Source organism: Scyliorhinus torazame, chromosome 21 (assembly GCF_047496885.1).
Source record: "Scyliorhinus torazame isolate Kashiwa2021f chromosome 21, sScyTor2.1, whole genome shotgun sequence".
Taxonomy (NCBI): domain Eukaryota; kingdom Metazoa; phylum Chordata; class Chondrichthyes; order Carcharhiniformes; family Scyliorhinidae; genus Scyliorhinus; species Scyliorhinus torazame.
The window spans coordinates 89606867-89629512 of record NC_092727.1 but is presented as its reverse complement, the minus strand read 5'-3'; the positions used below and the strand labels follow the sequence as shown (position 1 = coordinate 89629512).

The 22646-nt window shown below is 50.1% G+C and overlaps 1 protein-coding gene across 2 annotated transcripts in view; it reads left to right on the top strand.

The window, feature by feature from the left end:
- The first annotated feature begins 1044 nt into the window (after positions 1-1044).
- The window catches only part of LOC140398399 (integrin alpha-8-like), a 223488-nt gene continuing 201886 nt past the window's right edge, over positions 1045-22646 (top strand). For both annotated transcript variants that reach the window (XM_072487047.1, XM_072487046.1), the window contains exons 1-2: positions 1045-1316; positions 16735-16865. In XM_072487047.1, coding sequence (XP_072343148.1) covers positions 1126-1316; positions 16735-16865 — 322 coding nt within the window. In that variant the 5' untranslated portion in view covers positions 1045-1125. The remainder of the gene's footprint in view (positions 1317-16734; positions 16866-22646) is intronic.

Here is a 22646-nt window from a genome sequence, read left to right as displayed (position 1 = left end):
GGGGTTCTGAGGAGCAAGATGAAGATGGGATGTGGGGCGGGTGCGAGGTGTCAGCCAGTGAACTGGTGGGGTTTGGTAATTTGAGGGATGACAGGTGGAGCTGATGCCAGGAGAGAGATGATAACTTACCCGTGCAGCTTGTTGGTCTTCTTCCTGACGTTGGATGGCGGTCTTCCTTGTCATGCTGTCCGCACTGACAGCCACTGCCACTGCCTCCCAAGCAGTATTGCTGACCCTGCTGCTGGTCCTTTGACTCCCCCCCCCCCCCCCCACCCTTGGGGGGGGGGGGGGGGGGGGGGGGGGGGGGAAGGAACAGGGTGGTCTGTCTCTCAACCACAGCATTGAGAAGCCTTGTGAGGTCGCCATCCCCAGAACAAGAAGCAGGCCTGTGCCTGCCACGCTCCTGTGTTGCCTGGGAGTGAGTGGTGAGGGAGCGTTTAAAAGCAGCTCCCCCTAGCGGCGAGCTGCTGAGGCGCGAGCCTGGCGAATCAGATGGCGAGGGAGCCAGTAATGTCAAAAATCTCGTGGAGGCTCATTTTGGGCGCTAAATACGGGCTGGATATGGGCAGCAATCTTGACAACGCGGCTGTCGTGTAACATCCCGCCAAATGCGTCCAAACTCAGACTTGAAATTCTTCCGTTGAATCGCGCTCTTCATCTTTGACATAAATTCAACCCGAGAGTAAAAAAAGAAGCAATATTACAACACACACTTCACAGCACTTAAATCCTTCATTGTATAAATATAGCCGTACTCCCATCAGGCCATTTCTTTGTTCAATGTTTCACTGTTTCTCTCATTTTATTTCAGATCTCTTGGTATTTTACTGCGTTGATCTGTGCAGTTTATCTGCTCGCTCAGTACCTTCAAGAGAGAGAATGAGGCTGAAAATAGTCGTCTTTGCAACCCAGGGCATTCATTTTTCTTTGACAGAGGCATGTCACAGCATGTGCTGATATGTGTGATCACAGTATCATGTTTTACCACAGTAATCTAAAAGCTTGAGAAGCTCCAAACGCAATTTCCTTTCTTAGTTGAGGAAGTGACCGGTGATCAGACTCTGCCTTGACTTTTATTTTTCTTCAGCTGTGTTTGATGCTGACACAATTGAAAGGCCTGTAACTATGCTGCCCTGTCCCAGAACAGTTTGGCAACCACACCTGTGGTATTTGAGGGTGATTCTGCCGTTTCTTTCCTGTTTGCTTTTGCAATTCCATGCATTCAATTTGGATGCAGAGAATCCAACCGTTTACTCGGGGCCTGAAGGGAGTTATTTTGGATTTTCCGTTGAGTTCTACTTGCCCGATAACGGGATGTAAGTATTTCCCTGCAGTTTTCACCTTTCCCATGTTGAACCATTAGTTTTTTGCTCAAAGACTTGTCTGTGCAAAGTACTGGGGTCCGGGTTTATATTTGTGGTCCCTGCCGAACACAGCAGTTAACAGTGCTTTTCAAGTGTCTGGGTATAAGGAGCTGACCACTGGAAAGAGATCACCCAGAGACCTCCTAGAATATGACAGAGAAATACTTTAGAGTTTTACTGTCATGAAAAGGATAATATTTGCGTTTATCACTATTGAAGATGACCTCTGGGTAGGAGCACCAGACCCGGCAGGTGGGGGTGGGTGGACCCGACCAGGTCCTAGTGTCATCTTTTTCAGGAGGCTTTTAAAAGGGGCGAGGTGAAACAAAGTGAAGACCGTGGCAGAATGGTCATGTCACTGAGCTAGTAACTTATGGCCCAAGTCTCCCTGGGGGACATTGGTTCAAATTCCACCATGGCAGTTACTGCTGTAAATAAATTTTAAAAGTGTTTTTTGGAGAAAAATCTGGAAAGCAGGAAAATGAAGAAGAAAAACTTGGATAGAAGGGATTTGTAAGGGGCAACAAAAGGGTGGCACGGTAGCACAGTGGTTAGCACTGTGGCTTCACAGCGCCAGGGACCTGGGTTTGATTCTCGGCTTGGGTCACTGTCTGTGCGGAGTCTGCACGTTCTCCCCGTGTCTGCGTGGGTTTCCTCCAGGTGTTCCGGTTTCCTCCCACAGTCCAAAGATGTTCAGGTTAGGTGGATTGGCCGTGATAAATTGCCCCTTAGTATTCTAAAAGGTTAGGTGGGGTTACTGGGTTATGGGGATAGGGTGGCTTAAGTAGTGTGCTCTTTCCAAGGGCCGTTGCAGACTCGATGGGCTTAATGGACTCCTTCTGCACTGTAAATTCTATATGATTCTATGAGTCCACATCAAGTTGTAGAGAAAAAGAACCTTATTTTATTTAACACGTTAACTATTATATTACAGCTCCAGGAGTTCCCTACTGGGTCTTCTCTAGTCGGTGCCTGTCTGGCTGACTCTATTTATACAAAAGCACATGAATTGTGTTATGGGTCCCCCGCCCCCTTATTGGGGGCGTTCGTATTCTGCAAGCTCCAAGGGGTAATGGATCATCCCTACCCTTTAACACACTTGAGGGTTACAACAGAAGCGATCTGGGAAATATAATTTGTCACAAAAAGTAAAATTGTTATAGAACAGACAAACACTGCAAATTAATTAATTGCAAGAATAGAATAGACCATGGGTTAAACTGGTGAAAACAAAGTGAGGAAATACTTTTTCAGGCAAAGGAGATCATCTTGACTCTTGAGTGAGAGATGATAATGGATGTATTTGTGGCCAGCAATTAGGGGGTGGGGTGGGAGAGTTAGGAGAGGAGGGGATGAGGGAGGGAAGATAGTGGGGCTGAGGGGGAGAAGGGTTTAGGGTTGTTGCTGTTACTTTGTTGAAATAAAAAGGACAAACTGTTTGTACGATATAGTTAAGCCTTTGTATGTAAGAATTTGATAATATTTGGAATAAAATATATTTTTTAAAAGATTACAATGGATGAGAGGGAATCAGCAGCCTGTTTGATGTTTGTAGTTGTTGATGTCAGTAAAGCCATTAGCTGATTCACTGTCACCTATTTACACTATCCCGCAGAGTAACATTACCACAAATAGTGATTAATTGGGGATCATTTGGCTATTTCTGGATGGATAAATTGAGATGGACCATTTGGCCTTCCTCATCTAAAACTAACCTGCAGAGTAACGATCATCCTGACAATTGATCTGGGACCAAACAGCAATTTAAAGATCAGAAAATCAAAACCTCCGGTTGTTACAAGTGGAATGAACAGAAGGAGATGGGAACAGAGTGTGGGTAATAGTTCCAATTTGTCTAAAATGCAAACTAGGCAGAGAGAGGGAAGGTGGAACCGAGCTGATCATGGGTTTGTGCCACCTGACTCGTAATCAGAGGGTTGGACTAAAAATGCAGAGAACGCGAGTTTGAAGCCAACCATGGCTGTTTGAGAAAAATTGGAAAATAAAAGCTGTTAACCAGTTGGAGTTACTGCAAGGCCGGCAGCTTGTTGCAAATTCCAGACTGTTTCACCGGTGTCTGTTCAGGAGGAAGTAAAACCTGGTGTGGCCTATGTGCGCTGGCAGCCCCACATCCATAGAATGAACTCTTAACTCAGATGATCGTGAAAATCACTCAGTTGCCTCAAGCAGAAGACCCACCACCACCTTTTGAGGGCAGTTCAATCCCAGCCTTGCAAACACACCCACACCCCGAAATTTAATTGAAAAAAATTAAATTGCAACTGCACAAACTCATATTATACACACAAGTATATGATGGTGCAGAGACAGACACTGACTGACACACTGAAAGACCGATCAACACACACCATGGAGCTGACCCAGTTGGTTGGTTCTGTTACTTTAGATATGACGCCCTGGTCCTGGAGGTCCTGCAGCTGCTGCTTGAGGCGGTCCTTCAGGGGTGCCGGTACCCGGTGAGGTGCATGAACCACAGGCGTGGCATTTGGTTTTTAAAGGATTTTGTACGTGTATGGGAGTGTGCCCATGCCTGTCATAATATGCACCAGTATATCATGGTGCAGATACACACACACTGATGGACACACAGCAAGACCAATCAACACACACAACACCGCAGCCAATCACTAGTTAGAGCATACGGACTATAAAGACAGGGGGCATCAGAGTTCCCGCTCATTCGGGATGTAGCCTCCTACAAGGACAGAGTTTACAGCTTACAGCACAGACCCTCACTATGTGCTGAGTGCATAGACTGGTTCGGACAGGCATAGGTCTTTAGTTTAATCTAACATCGTGTTAACCCACAGTGAAAGTATGTTCAACAGTTTCTAACTTAATAAAATAGTGTTGCACTATTTTAAGTGTTGGTGGTGTGTATGTGTTCCACGGATCCAGAGCACCCAACACATCATGATACCAGGAGTTGAGGGATATTAGAACTTGTTAGACCTACCTGCAAGTGATCTGCCTTCCACCAGCATACAGTCATCCTGCAAAATGGACAGCGTCCGCCCGCCGCCGCCGCTCCGCATCACCGGTAACCTAGGGGCCAACTGGAAGATATTCAAACAACGCTTCCAGCTCTACCTGGAAGCCACAGACCGGGAAGATGCCTCGGACACCAAGAAGATCGCTCTCTTCCTATCCACGGCCGGGGAACATGCCATCCACATTTTCAATTCTCTCACCTTTGCTGATGATGAAGATAAATCAAAATTCAAGACGGTCCTCCTCAAGTTTGACACTCACTGCAACAAAGAGGTGAATGAAAGTTTCGAGCGCTATGTATTCCAACAGCGTTTGCAGGGTAAGAATGAACCTTTCCAGTCCTTTCTCACCCACCTCCGCATCCTTGCGCAGTCCTGTAATTACGGGCCCACCTCCGACTCCATGATACGTGACCAGATCTTTTTCGGTGTTCAGTCGGATCCCCTACACCAGCAGCTCCTCAAGGTAAAGCTCATCCTAGCGACCGCCATCGAGACCTGCGTGCTACACAAACACGCCACTAGTCGGTATTCCCACATCCAAGCGGCTGAAACGGCGCGGCAAGGTCCCCACGAGGCAGAACGGGTCCAAGCAATCGAGCAACTCCAGGGCCTCAGCCTGGATGAGGACAGCCATTTCACACGCTTTTCGCGGACTCCCGTGCTTCTGCGCACTGAATGAGGGGAGGGCGACGTCGACGAACGTAATGCGCAGGCGCGCACCACGTACTGCTGCACTGCGCATGTGCGGTGGCGCAGCGAACGTACTGACGCTACACCGTGTGGCAGCTGTGGCTCCGCGCACTTAAAGCGGCAATGCCCTGCCAAATCCCGACAATGTCTGAGATGTGGCAAACGTGGCCACTATGCTGCTTTATGCAGATCAGGTCAGCCTGCCAATTCGTATCGCTCCGGCCAGCCTCGCAGGGATGTCCGGGCCATTCAACCCACGGTCACCGAGTCCGATGCGGACCTACTACCCGATATTGACACCGAGGACCCGAAGGCACTTTTTCGAATCGGTATCGTTACAAAAACAGGGTGTCCCCGAAGCAAAGTATCCAGCCTCTATCGGTATACAGCATCGATCCAGACGATGAGTGGTGTGCCACCCTTACGGTCAACCAGAATTCGTCACCCACCTCAGAGACTGAATTTATGACCTTTGCGGACTCATAGACTCTCTGAATTGTTTCGTTGCTTTGTTTGATCGTTTCCCTGGTTTGTATATAGTGTTGATCTCGTTATTCTTGTGAAATGAAAAGAAGTGAAATGAAAATTGCTTATTGTCACAAGTAGGCTTCAATGAAGTTACTGTGAAACGCCCCTAGTCGCCACATTCTGGCACCTGTTCGGGGAGGCTGGTACGGGAATCAAACCATGCTGCTGGCCTGCCTTGGTCTGCTTTAAAAGCCAGCGATTTAGCCCAGTGTGCTAAACCAGCCCCAAGTTGCATTCTACTTCTCTGCACCAGGCACCTTCCCAAGTAAATAGCTTAGTTCTCATGTACGTAGTCCTGTAAGTATGTCTTCGCACCCCACATGTAGTTAAGAACATTCTCACCATACATTATTTATTGCCACACACATACATTCTTTTATAAAAGGGGGGATGTCATAATATACACCAGTATAATATGGTGCAGATACACACACACTGATGGACACACAGCAAGACCAATCAACATACACAACACCTCAGCCAATCACCAGTTGGGACATACGCATTATAAAGACAGGGGGCATCAGAGTTCCCGCTCATTCGGGATGCAGCCTCCTACAAGGACAGAGCTTACAGCTTACAGCCCAGATCCTCACCATGTGCTGAGTGCATAGACTGGTTTGGACAGGCATAGGTCTTTAGTTTAATCTAACATTGTGTTTACCCACAGTGAAAATATGTTCCACAGTTTCTAACTTAATAAAATAGTGTTGCACTATTTTAAGTGTTGGTGGCCTGTATGTGTTCCACGGACCCAGAATGTGGTGGTATGTATTAGGGGTAGTACAGTACCTGTGAAGCCGAGAGGCTATTGGCTGACAGGTCCCGGGTCCTGGTTGGATCTGCCGCCTGCAGGCTCCGCCCTGAAGGCGGAGTATAAGAGCTCGAGTTCTCCCAGCAGCCGCATTCTGTAACTGAGCTGCTGGGGAACAAGTCTTGCTTAATAAAGCCTCGATTGATTTAATCTCTTCTCGACTTGAGTGAGTAATTGTTGCGCTACAATTTATTAAGCAAGCTTAAAAGACTATGGAGCTCCGGATCGCCCCGGAGTGTCTGCGAATCAGCCCCCATGCAGCAAACTCGGCGGCCGTGTTTAAACACTGGCTAGCATGCTTCGAAGGTTACCTTCAAACGGCCCCCGGCCGGAGCACGGAAGATCAGAAAATGCAGGTCCTGCATTCCAGGGTGAACCCGGAGATCTACACTCTCATCGAAGACGCGGAGGATTTCCCGACGGCGCTCGCCATGCTGAAAGGAGCCTACATTCGGCACATAAACCAGGTCTACGCAAGCCACCAACTCGCGACGAGACGGCAAATCCCCGGAGAATTGCTCGACGAGTTCTACAGCGCGCTCTTGATTCTGGGAAGGAACTGCAACTGCCCGTCGGTGAGCGCAAACGAGCACACGGAGATCCTAATCAGGAATGCTTTTGTGGCAGGTATGACTTCTTCTCAAATTCGACAAAGACTGTTAGAGAGAGACTCATTAGGACTCACAGAGGCACGGGCCCTTGCGGCCTCCCTCGACGTGGCCTCACAAAATGCCCGCGCCTACGGCCCCGACCGCGCGCCGGCCTCTTGGGCTCCATGGACCCCCGTTGCGACCGACTCCCCAGCACCCCCCACCCCCCCGCAGGCCTGCGCGGCTAGAGCACCAGACCATCCCGGTGGGCCCCGCTGCTATTTTTGCGGGCAGGCGAAACACCCCCGGCAACGCTGCCCGGCCCGCTCAGCTACTTGTAAAAGCTGCGGCAAAAAGGGGCATTACGCAGCGGTGCGCCAGTCCCGGGGGGTCGCCGCAATCTCCGGGGGAGAATGGGGACAGCAGACTCAACCCCCCCAGCGCTCCATGTGTGGCCTGTGGGCGCCGCCACCTTGGGCCCCGGACACCACGCGGGGAGGATTGGCGCCGCCACCTTGTGACCCCGCGGCCACGTGCGATCCATGGGGGCAGCCATTTTGTCCTTCCCGACCGCGTGCGATCCATGGACGCCGCCATCTTGGCTGATAGCCAAGGACCCCAGCATAGACGGCTCCACGGGGTCGGAAGAAAACGCCACGGTGCAGCAACCAAGACTGGCTTAAGTGACCCTGGACCAGTCGCGGCCCCGGACGCTCCAAACGGCAATGACAACGGTGCTGGTCAACGGGTACAAGACGCCATGCCTAATCGACTCTGGGAGCATGGAAAGTTTTATCCACCCGGATAAGGTAAGACGCTGTTTTCTCGCTATTCGTCCGAGTACCCAAAAGATTTTGTGGCAGCGGGATCCCATTCCGTAGAGATCAAAGGGTTCTGCATCGCGAACCTAACGGTGCAAGGGAGGGAGTTTAAGAATTATAGGCTTTATGTCCTTCCCCAACTCTGCGCTCCCACTCTCTTGGGGTTAGATTTCCAGTGTAACCTCCAGAGCCTTACGTTCCAATTCGGCGGCCCAATATCCCCACTCACTATCTGCAGCCTCGCGACCCTCAAGGTTGAACCGCCTTTCTTGTTTGCGAACCTCACCCCGGATTGCAAACCCGTCATCACTAGGAGCAGACGGTACAGCGCCCAGGACCGAACATTTATCCGGTCTGAAGTCCAGCGGCTGCTGAAGGAAGGCATAATCCAGGTCAGCAATAGTCCCTGGAGAGCCCAGGTGGTGGTTGTGAAGACCGGGGAGAAGCAGAGGATGGTCGTAGACTATAGTCAGACCATCAATAGGTACACGCAGCTCGATGCGTGCCCTCTCCCCCGCATATCCGACATGGTCAATCGGATTGCACAGTACAAGGTCTTTTCCACCGTGGACCTCAAGTCCGCATACCACCAGCTCCCATCCACCCGAGTGACCGCAAGTACACGGCCTCGAGGCAGACGGGCGGCTCTACCACTTCTTAAGGGTCCCGTTTGGCATCACGAATGGAGTCTCGGTCTTCCAACGGGAGATAGACTGAATGGTTGATCAGCACGGGTTGCAGGCCACGTTCCCATACCTCGACAATGTAACCACCTGCAGCCATGACCAGCAGGACCACGACGCCAACCTCCGCAAATTCCTCCAGACCGCTATCGCCCTGAACCTCACCTATAACGAGGAAAAATGCGTTTTTAGCACCAACCGTCTGGCCATCCTGGGATACGTAGTGCGCAATGGAGTGATAGGCCCCGACCCCGAACGCATGTGCCCCCATATGGAATTTTCCCTCCCCCACTGCTCCAAAGCCCTGAAACGCTGCCTGGGCTTCTTTTCGTATTACGCCCATTGGGTTCCCCAGTGCGCAGACAAGGCCCGCCCGTTAATCCAGTCCACTACCTTCCCCCTGTCGACAGAGGCCCGCCAGGCCTTCAGCCGCATCAAAGCGGATATCGCAAAGGCCACGATGCGCGCCATCGACGAGTCCCTCCTCTTCCAGGTCGAGAGCGACGCTTCCGATGTAGCTCTGGCGGCCACCCTTAACCAAGCGGGCAGACCCGTGGCCTTTTTCTCCCGGACCCTCCACGCCTCAGAAATCCGCCACTCCTCAGTGGAAAAGGAAGCCCAAGCCATAGTGGAAGCTGTGCGACATTGGAGGCATTACCTGGCCGGCAGGAGATTCACTCTCCTCACTGACCAACGGTCGGTAGCCTTTATGTTCGATAATGCACAGCGGGGCAAAATCAAGAATGTCAAGATCTTGAGGTGGAGGATTGAGCTCTCCACCTATAACTATGAGATCTTGTATCATCACGGAAAGCTGAACGAGCCGTCCGATACCCTATCCCGTGTGCCAACGCACAAGTAGACCGCCTCCAAGCCCTCCACGAGGACCTCTGCCACCCAGGGGTCACTCGATTCTACCATTTTGTGAAGTCCCGCAACCTCCCCTACTCTGTTGAGGAGGTCTGTACAGCCACCAGGAACTGCCAAATCTGCGCAGCGTGCAATCCGCACTTTTTCAGGCCAGATAGAGCGCACCTGGTAAAGGCTTCCTGTCCCTTTCAATGCCTCAGTTTGGATTTCAAAGGCCCCCTCCCTCCACCGACTGCAACGTATACTTCCTGAACGTGGTGGACGAGTACTCCCGTTTCCCCTTCGCCAGCCCCTGCCCCAACATGACAGCGGCCACAGTCATCAAAGCCCTCGGCACCACTGGAGACAGCGTCGAGATTTTGCGGAACATTGCCGCTTTAAGTGGGACGAGCCACAGTTATCGCACGTCGTGACTTCAGAACGCTCAGTGCGCCACCACACATGCACGGTGCGGTCGTACGTAGTGCGCGCCTGCGCAGTTCGGTCTTTGGCCTCGGTCGTTGCGCGCATGCGCGGGAGCCCGGGAAATGCGCACAAAATGGCCGCCCTCATCCAGGTTCAGGCCCTGGAGCTGTTTTACAGCCTGCACCCGCTCTGCTTCGTGGGGGCCTTGCCGCGCCGCCTCTGCCACTTGAATGTGCGAGTATCGGTTAGTGGCGTGCTCATGCGGAACGCAGGTTTCGATGGCTATAGCGAGGGTGAGCTGTTTAACTTTGAGGAGCTGCTGGCGTAGGGGGTCCAAGTGCACACCGAAAACGATCTGGCCGCGGATCATTGAATCGGAGGTGGAGCCGTAATTGCAGGATTGCGCGAGGATGCAAAGATGGATGAGGAAAGATTGAAAAGGTTCATCCTTACCCTGCAGACGTTGTTGAAAGACGAAGCGTTCAAAACTTTTGTTGACTTCGATGTCACAGTGGCTGTCGAATTTGAGCAGGACTGTCTTGAACTTGGACTTGTCCTCACCTTCAGCGAATGTGAGAGAGTTGAAAATATGGATGGCGTGGTCCCCGGCCGTGGAGAGAAAGAGATCAATCTTTGTGGCGTCTGAGGCAGCTTCCAGGTCGGTAGCTTCGAGGTACTGTTGAAATTTTTGTTTAAAAATCTTCCAGTTCGCACCGAGGTTGTCGGTGATGCAGAGCGGCGGGGGAGGGCGGACGCTGTCCATACTACTGGATGGCTGATCGCTGGTCGAAGGCAGATTATTTCAGGGTAGGTCCATCAAACTTTAACGTCACGTACTGGTACCATGATGTGTTGGGCATGCTGGGTCTGCAAGGACTGCGTTTATCAGAGTAGTGAGAGAGACAGGCTACCAAAACTTGTAGAAGTACAACTCTATTTTATTTAGCTATGAGCTGTTAAACATACTTGCACTGTGGGTTGACACTATGTTAGGTTGACTGGAGACCTGAGGCTAACCTGACCAGGCTATACTGCTAGCACATGGTAGATGTTCGTGTTACTGATCACGGGCTCTGGCTGTCTCAGAGGCTGCATCCCGAATGAGCGGGAAAACTAGTGCCCTCTAGCTGTATAGTGGCCGTGTCCTATCTGGTGATTGGCTCCTGTGTTCTGTGTGTTGATTGGTCTTTCAGTGTGTCAGTCAGTGTCTGTCTCTGCACCATCATATACTTGTGTGTATATTATGACACAAACTAAACCTCAATGAACATTTATGTACTTGTGTCAAAAATGGCCGGCACGGTATCACAGTGGTTAGCACTGTTGCTTCACAGTGTCAGGGTCCCAGGTTCGATTCCCGGCTTGGGTCACTGTCTGTGTGGAGTCTGTACGTTCTCCCTGTGTCTGCGTGGGTTTCCTTCGGGCGCTCCAGTTTCCTTCCGCAAGTCCCGAAAGACGTGCTGTTAGGTGAATTGGACATTCTGAATTGTCCCTCTGTGTACCTGCACTGGTGCGAGAGTGTGGCGACTGGAGGATTTTAACAGTGAGTACATTGCAGTGTTAATGTAAGCCTACTTGTAACAATGAAATGAAATGAAAATTGCTTATTGTCACAAGTAGGCTTCAAATGAATTTACTGTGAAAAGCCCCTAGTCGCCACATTCCGGCACCTGTTCTAGGAGGCTGGTACGGGAACCATCAATAATCAAGATTATTATTATTATTATTATTATTATTAATAAATGTTTTTGGTTCCTGCAGAAAGTGAAAGTTTTGAGTCGCAGATATTAACTCAGCCAATTAAATCGACAGCATCTTCACGTTAAATTATTTGGGACCAAGATCTCAGAAATTGAGCGGAACAAGACGCTGAATCATCAGGCAAGGGGGAGAGTTTTTTAGAGCAAGGGTTTCAGATTATGGTAATTTATGAATTGCTTCCTCAACACATGTTAGAACAGGCAAGGTTATTAAGGATAAAGAATGGCTTTGCAAGGTGGGGTGGGATTTAACGCCCCGCAGCTTGTTTTTCAGTGGCAGAGGCGGCTCACCATTGGCTGCCAGCGGGATCTTCCGGTCCTGCCGATGTCTACGTCATTTTGTATGGTCTGCCCGTTCTACCGCTGGGAAACCCACTGTGGCTGGCGGGCGAGTGGGCAGGGGGCGGGGGCGCATGCCTTTGGCACGACTGGAAGTTCTCGCTGGATGAAACCCTAGGCTGATGCTTCACAAAAGTGAGAAAATTCCGCCTCTTGTTTTTGGTCCCTGTTCCAAACTTCATTTCCCACGTGCAGCTCCATCCCTTGCCCTGGCAACTGCCTGAGATTAAACCAGTCTGTTCGCAACCTTGGTGTCACATTTGATGAGCTTCTGATTTTCTAATCATGCCGTCACTAATGTCATGTGAGAGTACTTTTAAGACATGGATGTTTAAGCAATGTACCTTTAAGAAAACAGTGATGTCAGAGAGTGGGTGGGGCTGAGGTCAGGTCAGCCATTTTGCAGTTTAGTTTTGCAGGTTTTTAGTTTCAGTTTTGAAAACAGCTGCGTGTGTGTCTGTGTTTTACAGTGAACTGGATATCTGCCATGAAAGACTATCTCTGGATCATTTGGGTGATTTAAACTTATAATAGTGAAGCCTTTAACCTGATGTGATTTTGTTGAAAGGTGTTAAGTCTCTTGGAAGTTTGAAGGAACATTTTGAGTTATTTACTGTTGCAATATTTTCTGAGTTATCTTTGAAGTAAGGGGTGTTAAGAGATCCAATGTTTATTTAAGATGTTAAGTTGAGTTCATGGAATAAAGTGTTTGGTGTTTAAAAACCCACGTGTCCATAATTGTAATCCCACACCGAGGGAAAAAGCCGTGTGCTAGGAAAAGCAACAAATACATTAGAGGGTGAAGTTGGTTGAACTCCATGATACATTTTTGGGTTCTGAAAACGTCTCGCCCATAACACTAAGGTCGCCTGTTTCCACCTCTGTTACATCACGCAACTTTGCTCCTGTATCAGCTCATCTGCTGATGAAACCCTCATTCATGCCCGTTGCCTCGAGACTCAATGATTCCAACACATTCCTGGCTGGTCTCGTCACATTCTACCAACCCTGCGTAAATCTGAGGTTGTCCAAACCTCGACTGGCTGTGTCTTAACTCACAGCAAGTTCCATATCTCTACCCCACCCCCGTGCTCGCAGACCTACTGAGGTTCCCGGTCAAGGTAGGTTTTGATTTTAAATTGCCAACTTGTTTTCAAATGGCATCACCTCTCTGAATGTGCAGCCTCTTCCAGCCCCACAACCCTCCTAAATATCTGGACTCCTCCAACTCTGGCATTTTGTGCATCCTTATTTTTATTACTCCATCACTGGGGTTGTACCTTCAATTGCCTCGGCTTGAAGATCTCCAATTATCTTCCTGCACCTTTCTGCCTCTCCGTCTCGCATTACGCCTTGAAGATGTTCCTTAAAATCTACCTCTTTGACCAAGTTTTTGGTCATTTGACCTAACATCTCCTTACATGGCTCAGTAATATTTATTGTTTCATATTTCTCCTGTGAAACACCTTTCATTACACAAAAGACACTATATAAATATAGGCTGCTCTTGATGTTCTTCAGTGTTGACCAATGATAAGGGGTCAACGGTTTTGGGGAACAAGGTAGGCTCAAAAACAAGACTAGGAATGGGATCCCCCCACCCCCAGCAACTTGTTTTGCGGATGGAGGCGACCCACTATTGACCGGCAGCAGGGTCTTCTGGTCCCACCACTTTCGATGGACTTTCTCACCAATCGCACCCTCCGCCACCAGGGAACCCACGGTGGGGCGGGGGGTGGGGGGGGGGGGGGGGGTGGGGGGGGGGGCGGAGTTTCATTGTTAGCGGAACCGGAAGATCCCACAGGCGGGAACAGCTGGAAACCTTTGGCCTAAGATTGCAGATTATGTGGAGAATAAACAATACCACAGACTAATTGCCTCAATTGACCTGTTTTCTGAGCTACGATTTCTCAATGATTTTGTGTAATTAGAGAGGATGCATTCAAATTATTTTAAACATTTTAATTGAGGCTTCCCCCTCTCCACCTGTAGCTCACCACCACCTTTCCAAAGGCAATTAGAGATGGGCAACAAACGCTGTCTTTCCCAGCGATGCCCGCTTACCAAAGGCAAATAACGAAACAAAACAGGAGTATTTGCAACCATCCCTCTCAGTGAGGATGTAATTGTGCAGACTAAATTGGCTCTAACCAAGACATGGCCTATCTTCTTGACTGTAATTTTTTTTCAGAAGCAGACCTCTTATGCTTCATACAAATTATCACAGTTATGAGGTGAATCAAATTGCAACATAATTGTGTGAGGGGGGTCTATATTTCTATTTTTCGACTGAAGGCTTTCCCTACTTTATGATTCTTTACTCTGTGTTTTATAAGTCTCAAATCAAAATGTTCAGTGAGGCATCAAAGAATTCAATACTGAGGTAAATGTGATGTGTTTGTCTTTGGATCATTTCATTTGTAATAGTTTCAGATAAATGTTCTAGAAGTCACTTGCACATTTTGTACCGGAGCTGCTGGGGTAACTACTTCTCCATTAAAGCCTTCAATTGGACTACAATCTCGCTTCAGTAGTGATTGATCGTGCATCACAAGCTTACCGCACTGCTGGAGCCATAGAGAAACAAAGATGTCTGCAAGTGCAAAGCGAGAGCCAGGAAATGTGCTAGGGTATGGAATGAAAGGCGGATAAATAGTAATGGCGGAAAACAGATTGTAAAACATAGAAAGTAGACACTGGGGAGAAAGAGGAATGAATTAGGGACATTGAGATAAAGAAGGAAAACAAAAGTAGCATTAATGTACAGTTAAAATACCATCATCCACTGAGGCGCAAGGAAATGTCCAGGAAAGGACGGTTTCAGATTCAAGTAGAAATATGACCATAACGTAAAATCTGTATCACACTTTGTGTGAATTAATGCATTGGCTAATAATTTGAAAGTACATTACTGACAAACAGTTTACAGATATGGATATTAGTGACAAGAGTCATAATCTATTTTCAAAATGGGGAAATGCTTCAGAAATCTGAGGCATAAAGGAACTTGGGAGTCCCATTTCAGGATTCTCTTAAGGGTAACATGAAGGTTCGGTTGGGAGTTCGGAAGGCAAATGCAGTGTTCACTCTCATGTGGAGGGGGCTCGAATTCAAGAGCAGGGATGGGCTGCTGAGGCTGAATAAGGCTCTGGTCAGACCCCAATTTTTAAGAACAATAATAATATTTATTGTCACAAGTAGGCTTACATTAACACTGCAATGAAGTTACTGTGAAAAGACCTTCGTCGCCACATTCCGGCACCTGTTTGGGTGCGAGAATTCAGAATGTCCAAATTACATAACAGCATGACTTTCGGGAAGTGTGAAAGGAAACCGGAGCACCCTGAGGAAACCCACGCAGACACGGGGAGATTGTGCAGACTCCACACAGACAGTGACCCAAGCCAGGAATTGAACCTGGATATTCGGCGGGGGCGGGAATCGGGCCGCGCCGGTTGGCGGGCCCCCCCGCTCGATTCTCCGGCCCGGATGGGCCGAAGTCCCGCCGATAAATTGCCTGTCCCGCCGGCGTGGATTAAACCACCTTTTGAACGGCGGGACAAGGTGGTGTGGGCGGGCTCCGGGGTCCTGGGGGGGGCGCGGGGCGATCTGGCCCCGGGGGGTGCCCCACGGTGGCCTGGCCCGCGATCGGGGCCCACCGATCCGCGGGCGGGCCTGTGCCGTGGGGGCACTCTTTCCCTTCCGCCTCCGCCATGGTCTCCACCATGGCGGAGGCGGAAGAGACTCCCTCCACTGCGCATGCGTGGGAAACTGTCAGCGGCCGCTGACGCTCCCGCGCATGCGTCGCCCGGAAATCGCTCCCGCGCATGCGTCGCCCGGAAATGTCATTTCCGCGCCAGCTGGCGGGGCAACAAAGGCCGTTTCCGCCAGCTGGTGGGGCGGAAATTCCTCCGGCGTCGGCCTAGCCCCTCAATGTTGGGGCTCGGCCCCCAAAGATGCGGAGCATTCCGCACCTTTGGGGCGGCGCGATGCCCGTCTGATTGGCGCCGTTTTGGGCGCCAGTCGGCGGACATCGCGCCGTTTCGGGAGAATTTCGCCCGTGGTGTTTCAAGTGCTCATCTAAATGCTTCTTAAATGTTGTGAGGGTTCCCTCCTCTACTGCATTCTCAGGCCGGGAGTTCCAGATTCCCAGTACCTACTGGGTGGAAAAGCTTATCCTCAAATACACTCTTAATATAATGTAACAGAATATGGAAAAGATTCAGCTAAATCTTGGACAGCACAGTAGCACACATGGCTAGAACTGTGGTTTCACAGCCCCAGGATCCCAGGTTCGATTCCCCGCTGGGTCACTGTCTGTGCGGAGTCTGCACGTTCGCCCCGTGTCTGCGTGGGTTTCCTCCGGGTGCTCCGGTTTGCTCCGACAGTCCAAAGACGTGCAGGTTAGGATTATTGGCCATGTAAATTGTCCTTAGTGACCAAAAAGGTTAGGAAGGGTTACTGGGTTATGGTGATAGGGTGAAAGTGAGGGCTTGAATGGGCTGGTGCAGACCCGACTGGCCTCCTTCTGCACTGAGTGCTGTGTTCTAAATTTAGATGCACAAAGCAAAGGAAACTAATTAATTTAACCATTGATACTTTCGGAGAAAGAAAGTTGAAAGGTTTTCAGTCCAGAGAGAAGATAGAGTCAATGCTAATTACTGGGAGTAGATTAACACTGTAAGGAAGTTACTGTGAAAATCATCTAGTCGCCACACCCTGGCGCCTGTTCCAGTACATTGAGGGAGAATTCAAAATGTCCAATTCACCTACTCTGTGCATCTTTGGGCTGTGGGAGGAGAAAAATATACTACCAAAGGGAAACATATTTTAAATATTTTTCTGCTTGTTTGCAGTTCAGCTGTCCTTATTGGTGCCCCCAAGGCAAATACAACACAAGAAAATGTAACAGAAGGTGGAGCAGTGTTTCTCTGTCCATGGTCGAGTAATCAAAGCCTGTGCAGTTTAATACCATTCGATACTGAGGGTAAGATATCAATCAGTTCATTGTGAAAGCAGTTAACTCTGCAAATTGGGGAGTGTGTGGCTGTTATATATTGTTGTATTCTTGGTAAGTGTCTGTAAATAGCTGGAAACCACTTAGCTAGGACCTAATATGTTATGTGTGAGCCTTCCAGAGGGCCACATTTCACATTTTGATTTCTTAATGTGCTATTATCAGAACCTTTCTTCGTCATTATCATTCCCGTTGTTTTTTTGTCCCGTGCCTCCTTTGTCAATCTCCACCTACTGCTGGCTCTCTATCCAGGACGTGCCGCCTCCCCCTCTCCCACACCACCACACCTGTATACATCTCATCCTATTTTCAGCTCTCTCTAGCTTTGAAAAGGAGTCATCCAGACTCACACGTTAGCTCAGTCTTCCTTCCACAGCCGCAATCACACCTGCTGAGATGGTCCAGCATTCTCTGTTTTGGCCACATTTCACAGCTGCTCTTTGTACATAACCAGTTCAGTCTGGTTCTTTGGGTCACTGTCCATGTGGAGTTTGCACATTCTCCCCGTGTCTCCGTGGGTCTCACCCCCACAACCCAAAGATGTGCAGGGTAGGTGGCTTGGCCATGGTAAATTGTCCCTTAATTGGAAAAAAAAAATTGGGTACTCTAAATTTATTTTTAAAAAAGAGTTTCTGACTTTACACACTTCAAGTGAGATTATTAACAATGCCGGGAAGCAAAGGGCAGCACGAACACATTGCAGTAGTTTATCAGATTACAATAATCTAGGACAGTGTGATCAATTTTGTTAGTGGTACTGCATGTAAAATATAATCTATTATCTACTGTCATCCTTTGAGAACAACAGTGGGGGGAAAATTGAATATATATACTGGGATGAATTCTTCATTGCCCGATACTAGTATCGAGTTTCCCGATCGGACAGAGAATGGAGCGGCGGCTAAAAAATGGGATCAAGACGTCCGGTCGCGGTGATGTGCTGAGCTGATGCACATCAGGTGGCTCTCCTCCCAATCGGACCCAAAGTAACGGAATTTTTAGGACTTTTGGCCCAAAAAACCACCCAAAATTCCTCTAAACGCAGAAGGTATTAACGGCGAAGCAGTAAAAGGGAAGATGCCGGCAGACGGTAGCTCAAAGGGCCGGCGAGAAGGCAGAAGCGGTGGAAAGGGCAGGAGCAAGAGCGGACAAATCGGCGGACGCACGAGGCAAGGGGGAAGCCCCAACAAACCAAGAGAGGGGGCGACCACCGACCCTAACAGCGGAACAGGAACAGGCAGCGACGCCCCCCCCCCCTCCCCCCCCCCCCACCACCACCACCGCACCGGGGGATGGATGGACACGGACCTCCTGGCTGACAAGGCCTTCTGCCAAAAAACATCGCAGGCCATAGGCGACTACGTGACTAGCATCCGGGCAGCACGGTAGCATTGTGGATAGCACAATTGTTTCACAGCTCCAAGGTCCCAGGTTCGATTCCGGCTTGGGTCACAGACTGTGCGGAGTCTGCACATCCTCCCCGTGTGTGCGTGGGTTTCCTCCGGGTGCTCCGGTTTCCTCCCACAGTCCAAAGATGTGCAGGTTAGGTGGATTGGCCATTCTAAATTGCCCTTAGAGTCCAAAATTGCCCTTAGTGTTGGGTGGGGTTACTGGGTTATGGGGATAGGGTGGAGGTGTGGATCTTGGGTAGGGTGCTCTTTCCAAGAGCCGGTGCAGACTCGATGGGCTGAATGGCCTCCTTCTGCACTGTAAATTCTATGAAATCTATGGAACGGGGAAGTCTCACCTTCCACGTTTTGGGAGGCACTGAAGGTTGTGATCCGAGGGGAAATAGTAATCTACAAGGCGCCTAGAAATAGGGAAGAGAGGGACGCCAGGCAACAACTGATCAACTCCACCCTGGAGGCTGACAGAAAGTACGCCGAGGTCCCGACCGTAGAGCTTCTGACGGAGAGGAAAAAGCTACAAATTGTCTTTAACCTGCTATCCACCAGACACGGGGGACCTTTTCCGAACACGGAGAAAAGGTTGACTGCCTATTGGCTCACCAGCTGAGAAAGCAGGCAGTTAGCGCAGGTAAAAGACAGCAGAGGCAGACTTGTAGCGGAACAAAAAGAGGGTAACCGAGCATTTAAGACCTCCTACTAATGGGGACTTGGGGATGAAACAATTTTAAAATGGGATCGGTGCTGGGCACCAAACCTGTTGCAAATGCTCTATCGCCCGTCAGTTGCGGCAGCGACTTGCAAATTCCACCCCAGCAGCCCCCATGCAAAACCGCGATGTGAATGCATTTAAATCTGATTAACGAGCTGGAAACCCGATTCTCCACGTGGCCCCAACCCCCTCCAACCTGTGATACAACAGCCCTCCCAAGCCGGAATTCACACTGACGTGATTTGGTGCAAGTATTTACAAGCGGGGCTCAGGTGCCATGGCTGTTGAGGGGGAGCAAGGAGGAAGACAAATGTTTGAAACTTGTCGGGCTTGCTGAACTGTTTAAGCCTGGACTTCAGGAAGTGGCGGTGAACAACTGGGTGGCAAGTGCGTGGACTCAGGGTGCTCCCCTCTGGATCGGGGTGCCCTGGCTGTGATCTCCATTCCTGCAGTGAATTCATTTACACACAATCCAAATGGTCCGAGGGCTTCTGGTCATGTGGAAACCCAGCCAGCCCATCCCTCTGTAAACACTCATAGACCAGTAGTATCATCAACGGGATGGGCAAGCCCATGCTCAGTCTCCGGTCCACCAAGTGTAGGGAGTCCTCAGTGCACTCCCCAGAAGCACAGCCTCACAGAACAGGGGAATAGCAGAGCTCACCCCAAACAAAGGACACATGCACCATTGCTGTCCTTTGCAACACCAGTATATCATGGTGCAGACATACACTGATGGACACACAGTGGGACCAACCAACACACACAACACCGCAGCCAATCACCAATTAGAGCACACACACTATAAAGACAGGGGGCATCAGAGTTCCCGCTCATTCGAGCTGCAGCTAGCTAGGAGGACAGAGCTCACAGCCTGCAGCACAGACATTCACCATGTGCTGAGTGCATTGACTGGTTAGGACAAGGCAAGGTCTTTAGTTAAAGCTAGTATCATGTTAACCCACAGTCAGAGTATGTTAAACAGTTAATGATTCAATAAAATAGTGTTGCACTATTTCAAGTGTTGGTGACCTGTATGCGTTCCACGGATCCAGAACATCCAACACATCATGATACCAGGAGTTGAGTGATAATAGCACTTCTTAGACTTACCTGCAAGTGATCTGTCTTCCGCCAGCATTCCGTCATCCTGCAACATGGACAACATCAGCCCGCCGCCGCCGCTCCGCATCGCCGGCAAACTAGGGGCCAACTGGAAGATATTCAAACAGCGCTTCCAGCTCTTCCTAGAGGCCACGGACAGGGAGGGTGCCTCGGACACCAGGAAGATTGCTCTCCTCCTCTCCACGGCCGGAGACCATGCCAACCACATTTTAAATTCTCTCACATTTGCGGATGATGAAGATAAAACAAGGTTCAAGACGGTCCTCCTCAAGCTGGACACTCACTGCAGCGTAGAGGTGAATGAAAGATTCGAGCGCTATTTGTTCCAACAGCGTTTGCAGGGTAAGGATGAACCTTTCCAATCCTTTCTCACGCACATCCGCATCCTTACACTATGGGCCCACATCCAACTCCATGATACGCGGCCAGATCGTTTTCGGTGTTCAGTCGGACCCCCTACGACAGCAGCTCCTCAAAGTAAAGCAGCTCACCCTAGCGACCGCTATTGAGACCTGTGTCTTACACGAAAACACCACGAGTCGGTATTCCCACATCCAAGTGGCTGAAACGGCGTGGCAAGGTCCCCACGAGGCGGAACGGGTCCAAGTGATTGAGCAACTCCAGGGCCTCAGCCTGGATGAGGGCGGCCATTTCACAGCTTTTCGCGGACTCCCCGCTTGTGCACACCAAACGAGGGGACGTCGACGTCAGAGAACGTAATGCGCAGGTGCGCACCACGCACGACCGCACCGCGCATGCGCGGTGACGCAGCTAACGTGCTGACGCTACGACGTGCGGCAGCTGTGACTCCGCCCATTTAAAACGGCAATGCCTTGCCAAATCTCGACAATGCCTACGATGTGGCAGACTTGGCCACGATGCTACCTTCTGCCGAGCAGCTCAGCCTGCCAATTCATATCGCTTCAGCCAGCCTCGCAGGAATGTCCGGGCAATTCAACCCACGGTCACCGAGTACGATGTGGACCTCCCACACAGCAGTGACACCGAGGACCCGAAGGCGCCTTTTCGTGTCAGTGTTGTGACAAAACACAGGCTGTCCCCGAAGCAAAGACACCAGCCACTGTCGGTATACAGTATCGATCCAGACGATGAGTGGTGTGCCACCTTGACGGTCAACCGGTCCCAAATACGATTCCGCCTGGACACTGGTGCCTCCGCCAATCTCATTGCACGGTCTGACTTCCAAAGCCTTCGTGTCAAACCAGCCATCCTTCCTTCCGCCTGCCAGCTATTAGATTATAATGGCAATGCTATTGCTGCCAGCGGCTCGTGCCAACTTGAAGTGATGCACAGGTCATGCAAAGCCATCCTTCCTTTTGAAATCGTGGGCTCCTCTAAAGCCTCCCTGCTTGGTGCGCAGGCATGCAAGCTGTTGAACCTAGTTCAGAGAGTTCACTCTCTCTCTCCTGATGACACATCTGCCTTTCAGGACACTGACTTCAGGGCGCAACTCAACGCCATTATCGACCAGCTTCGAAGGCATGGGCACGCTCCGGTACACCTCCAAGATCTTATTGAAACAGAATGCCACGCCTGTGGTGCACGCACCTCGCAGAGTCCCACACCCCTTAAGGACCGCCTCAAACAGCAGCTGCAGGACCTCCAGAACCAAGGAGTGATCTCCAGAGTCACGGAACCAACCGACTGGGTCAGTTCCATGGTATGTGTAAAAAAGCCTTCCGGCGAATTGAGAATTTGCATTGATCCCAAGGATCTGAATCGCAATATCATGAGGGAGCATTATCCGATTCCCAAGCGCGAAGAGATCACATGCGAGGTGGCTCGCGCCAAGCTCTTCACCAAACTCGACGCCTCAAAAGGATTCTGGCAAATCCAGCTCGACAAATCTAGCAGGAAACTGTGTACATTCAATACCCACTTTGGCAGATATTGTTACAACAGGATGCCGTTTTGGATCATATCTGCTTCAGAAGTGTTCCATAGGATTATGGAACAAATGATGGAAGGCATTGAAGGTGTTCGCGTCTATGTCGACGACATAATCATTTGGTCCAGGAGCATGTCAGTCGCCTCCAGCGCGTGTTCAAACACATACGTGAGCAGGGCCTACGCCTCAACAGGGCCAAATGCTCTTTTGGTCAGACGGAACTCAAGTTCCTCGGGGACCACATCTCCCAATTGGGCGTGCAGCCGGACGCGGACAAGGTAGCTGCTATCACAGCCATGAAAACGCCAGAGGACAAGAAGGCGATCCTCCAATTTCAGGGCATGGTCAACTTTTTAGGGAAGTTCATCCCTAACCTCGCCTCTCAAACCACGGCTCTCAGGAACCTGGTCAGGAAGACGACAGACTTCCAATGGCTCCCTGCCCACGAGCGCGAATGGAGAGAACTCAAAACCAAACTCACCACGGCCCTGGTCTTAGCTTTCTTTGATCCAGCAAAAGAGACCAAAATTTCGACCGATGCCAGTCAATCCGGCATTGGGGCAGTGCTCCTGCAACGCGATGAGGCCTCATCATGGGTT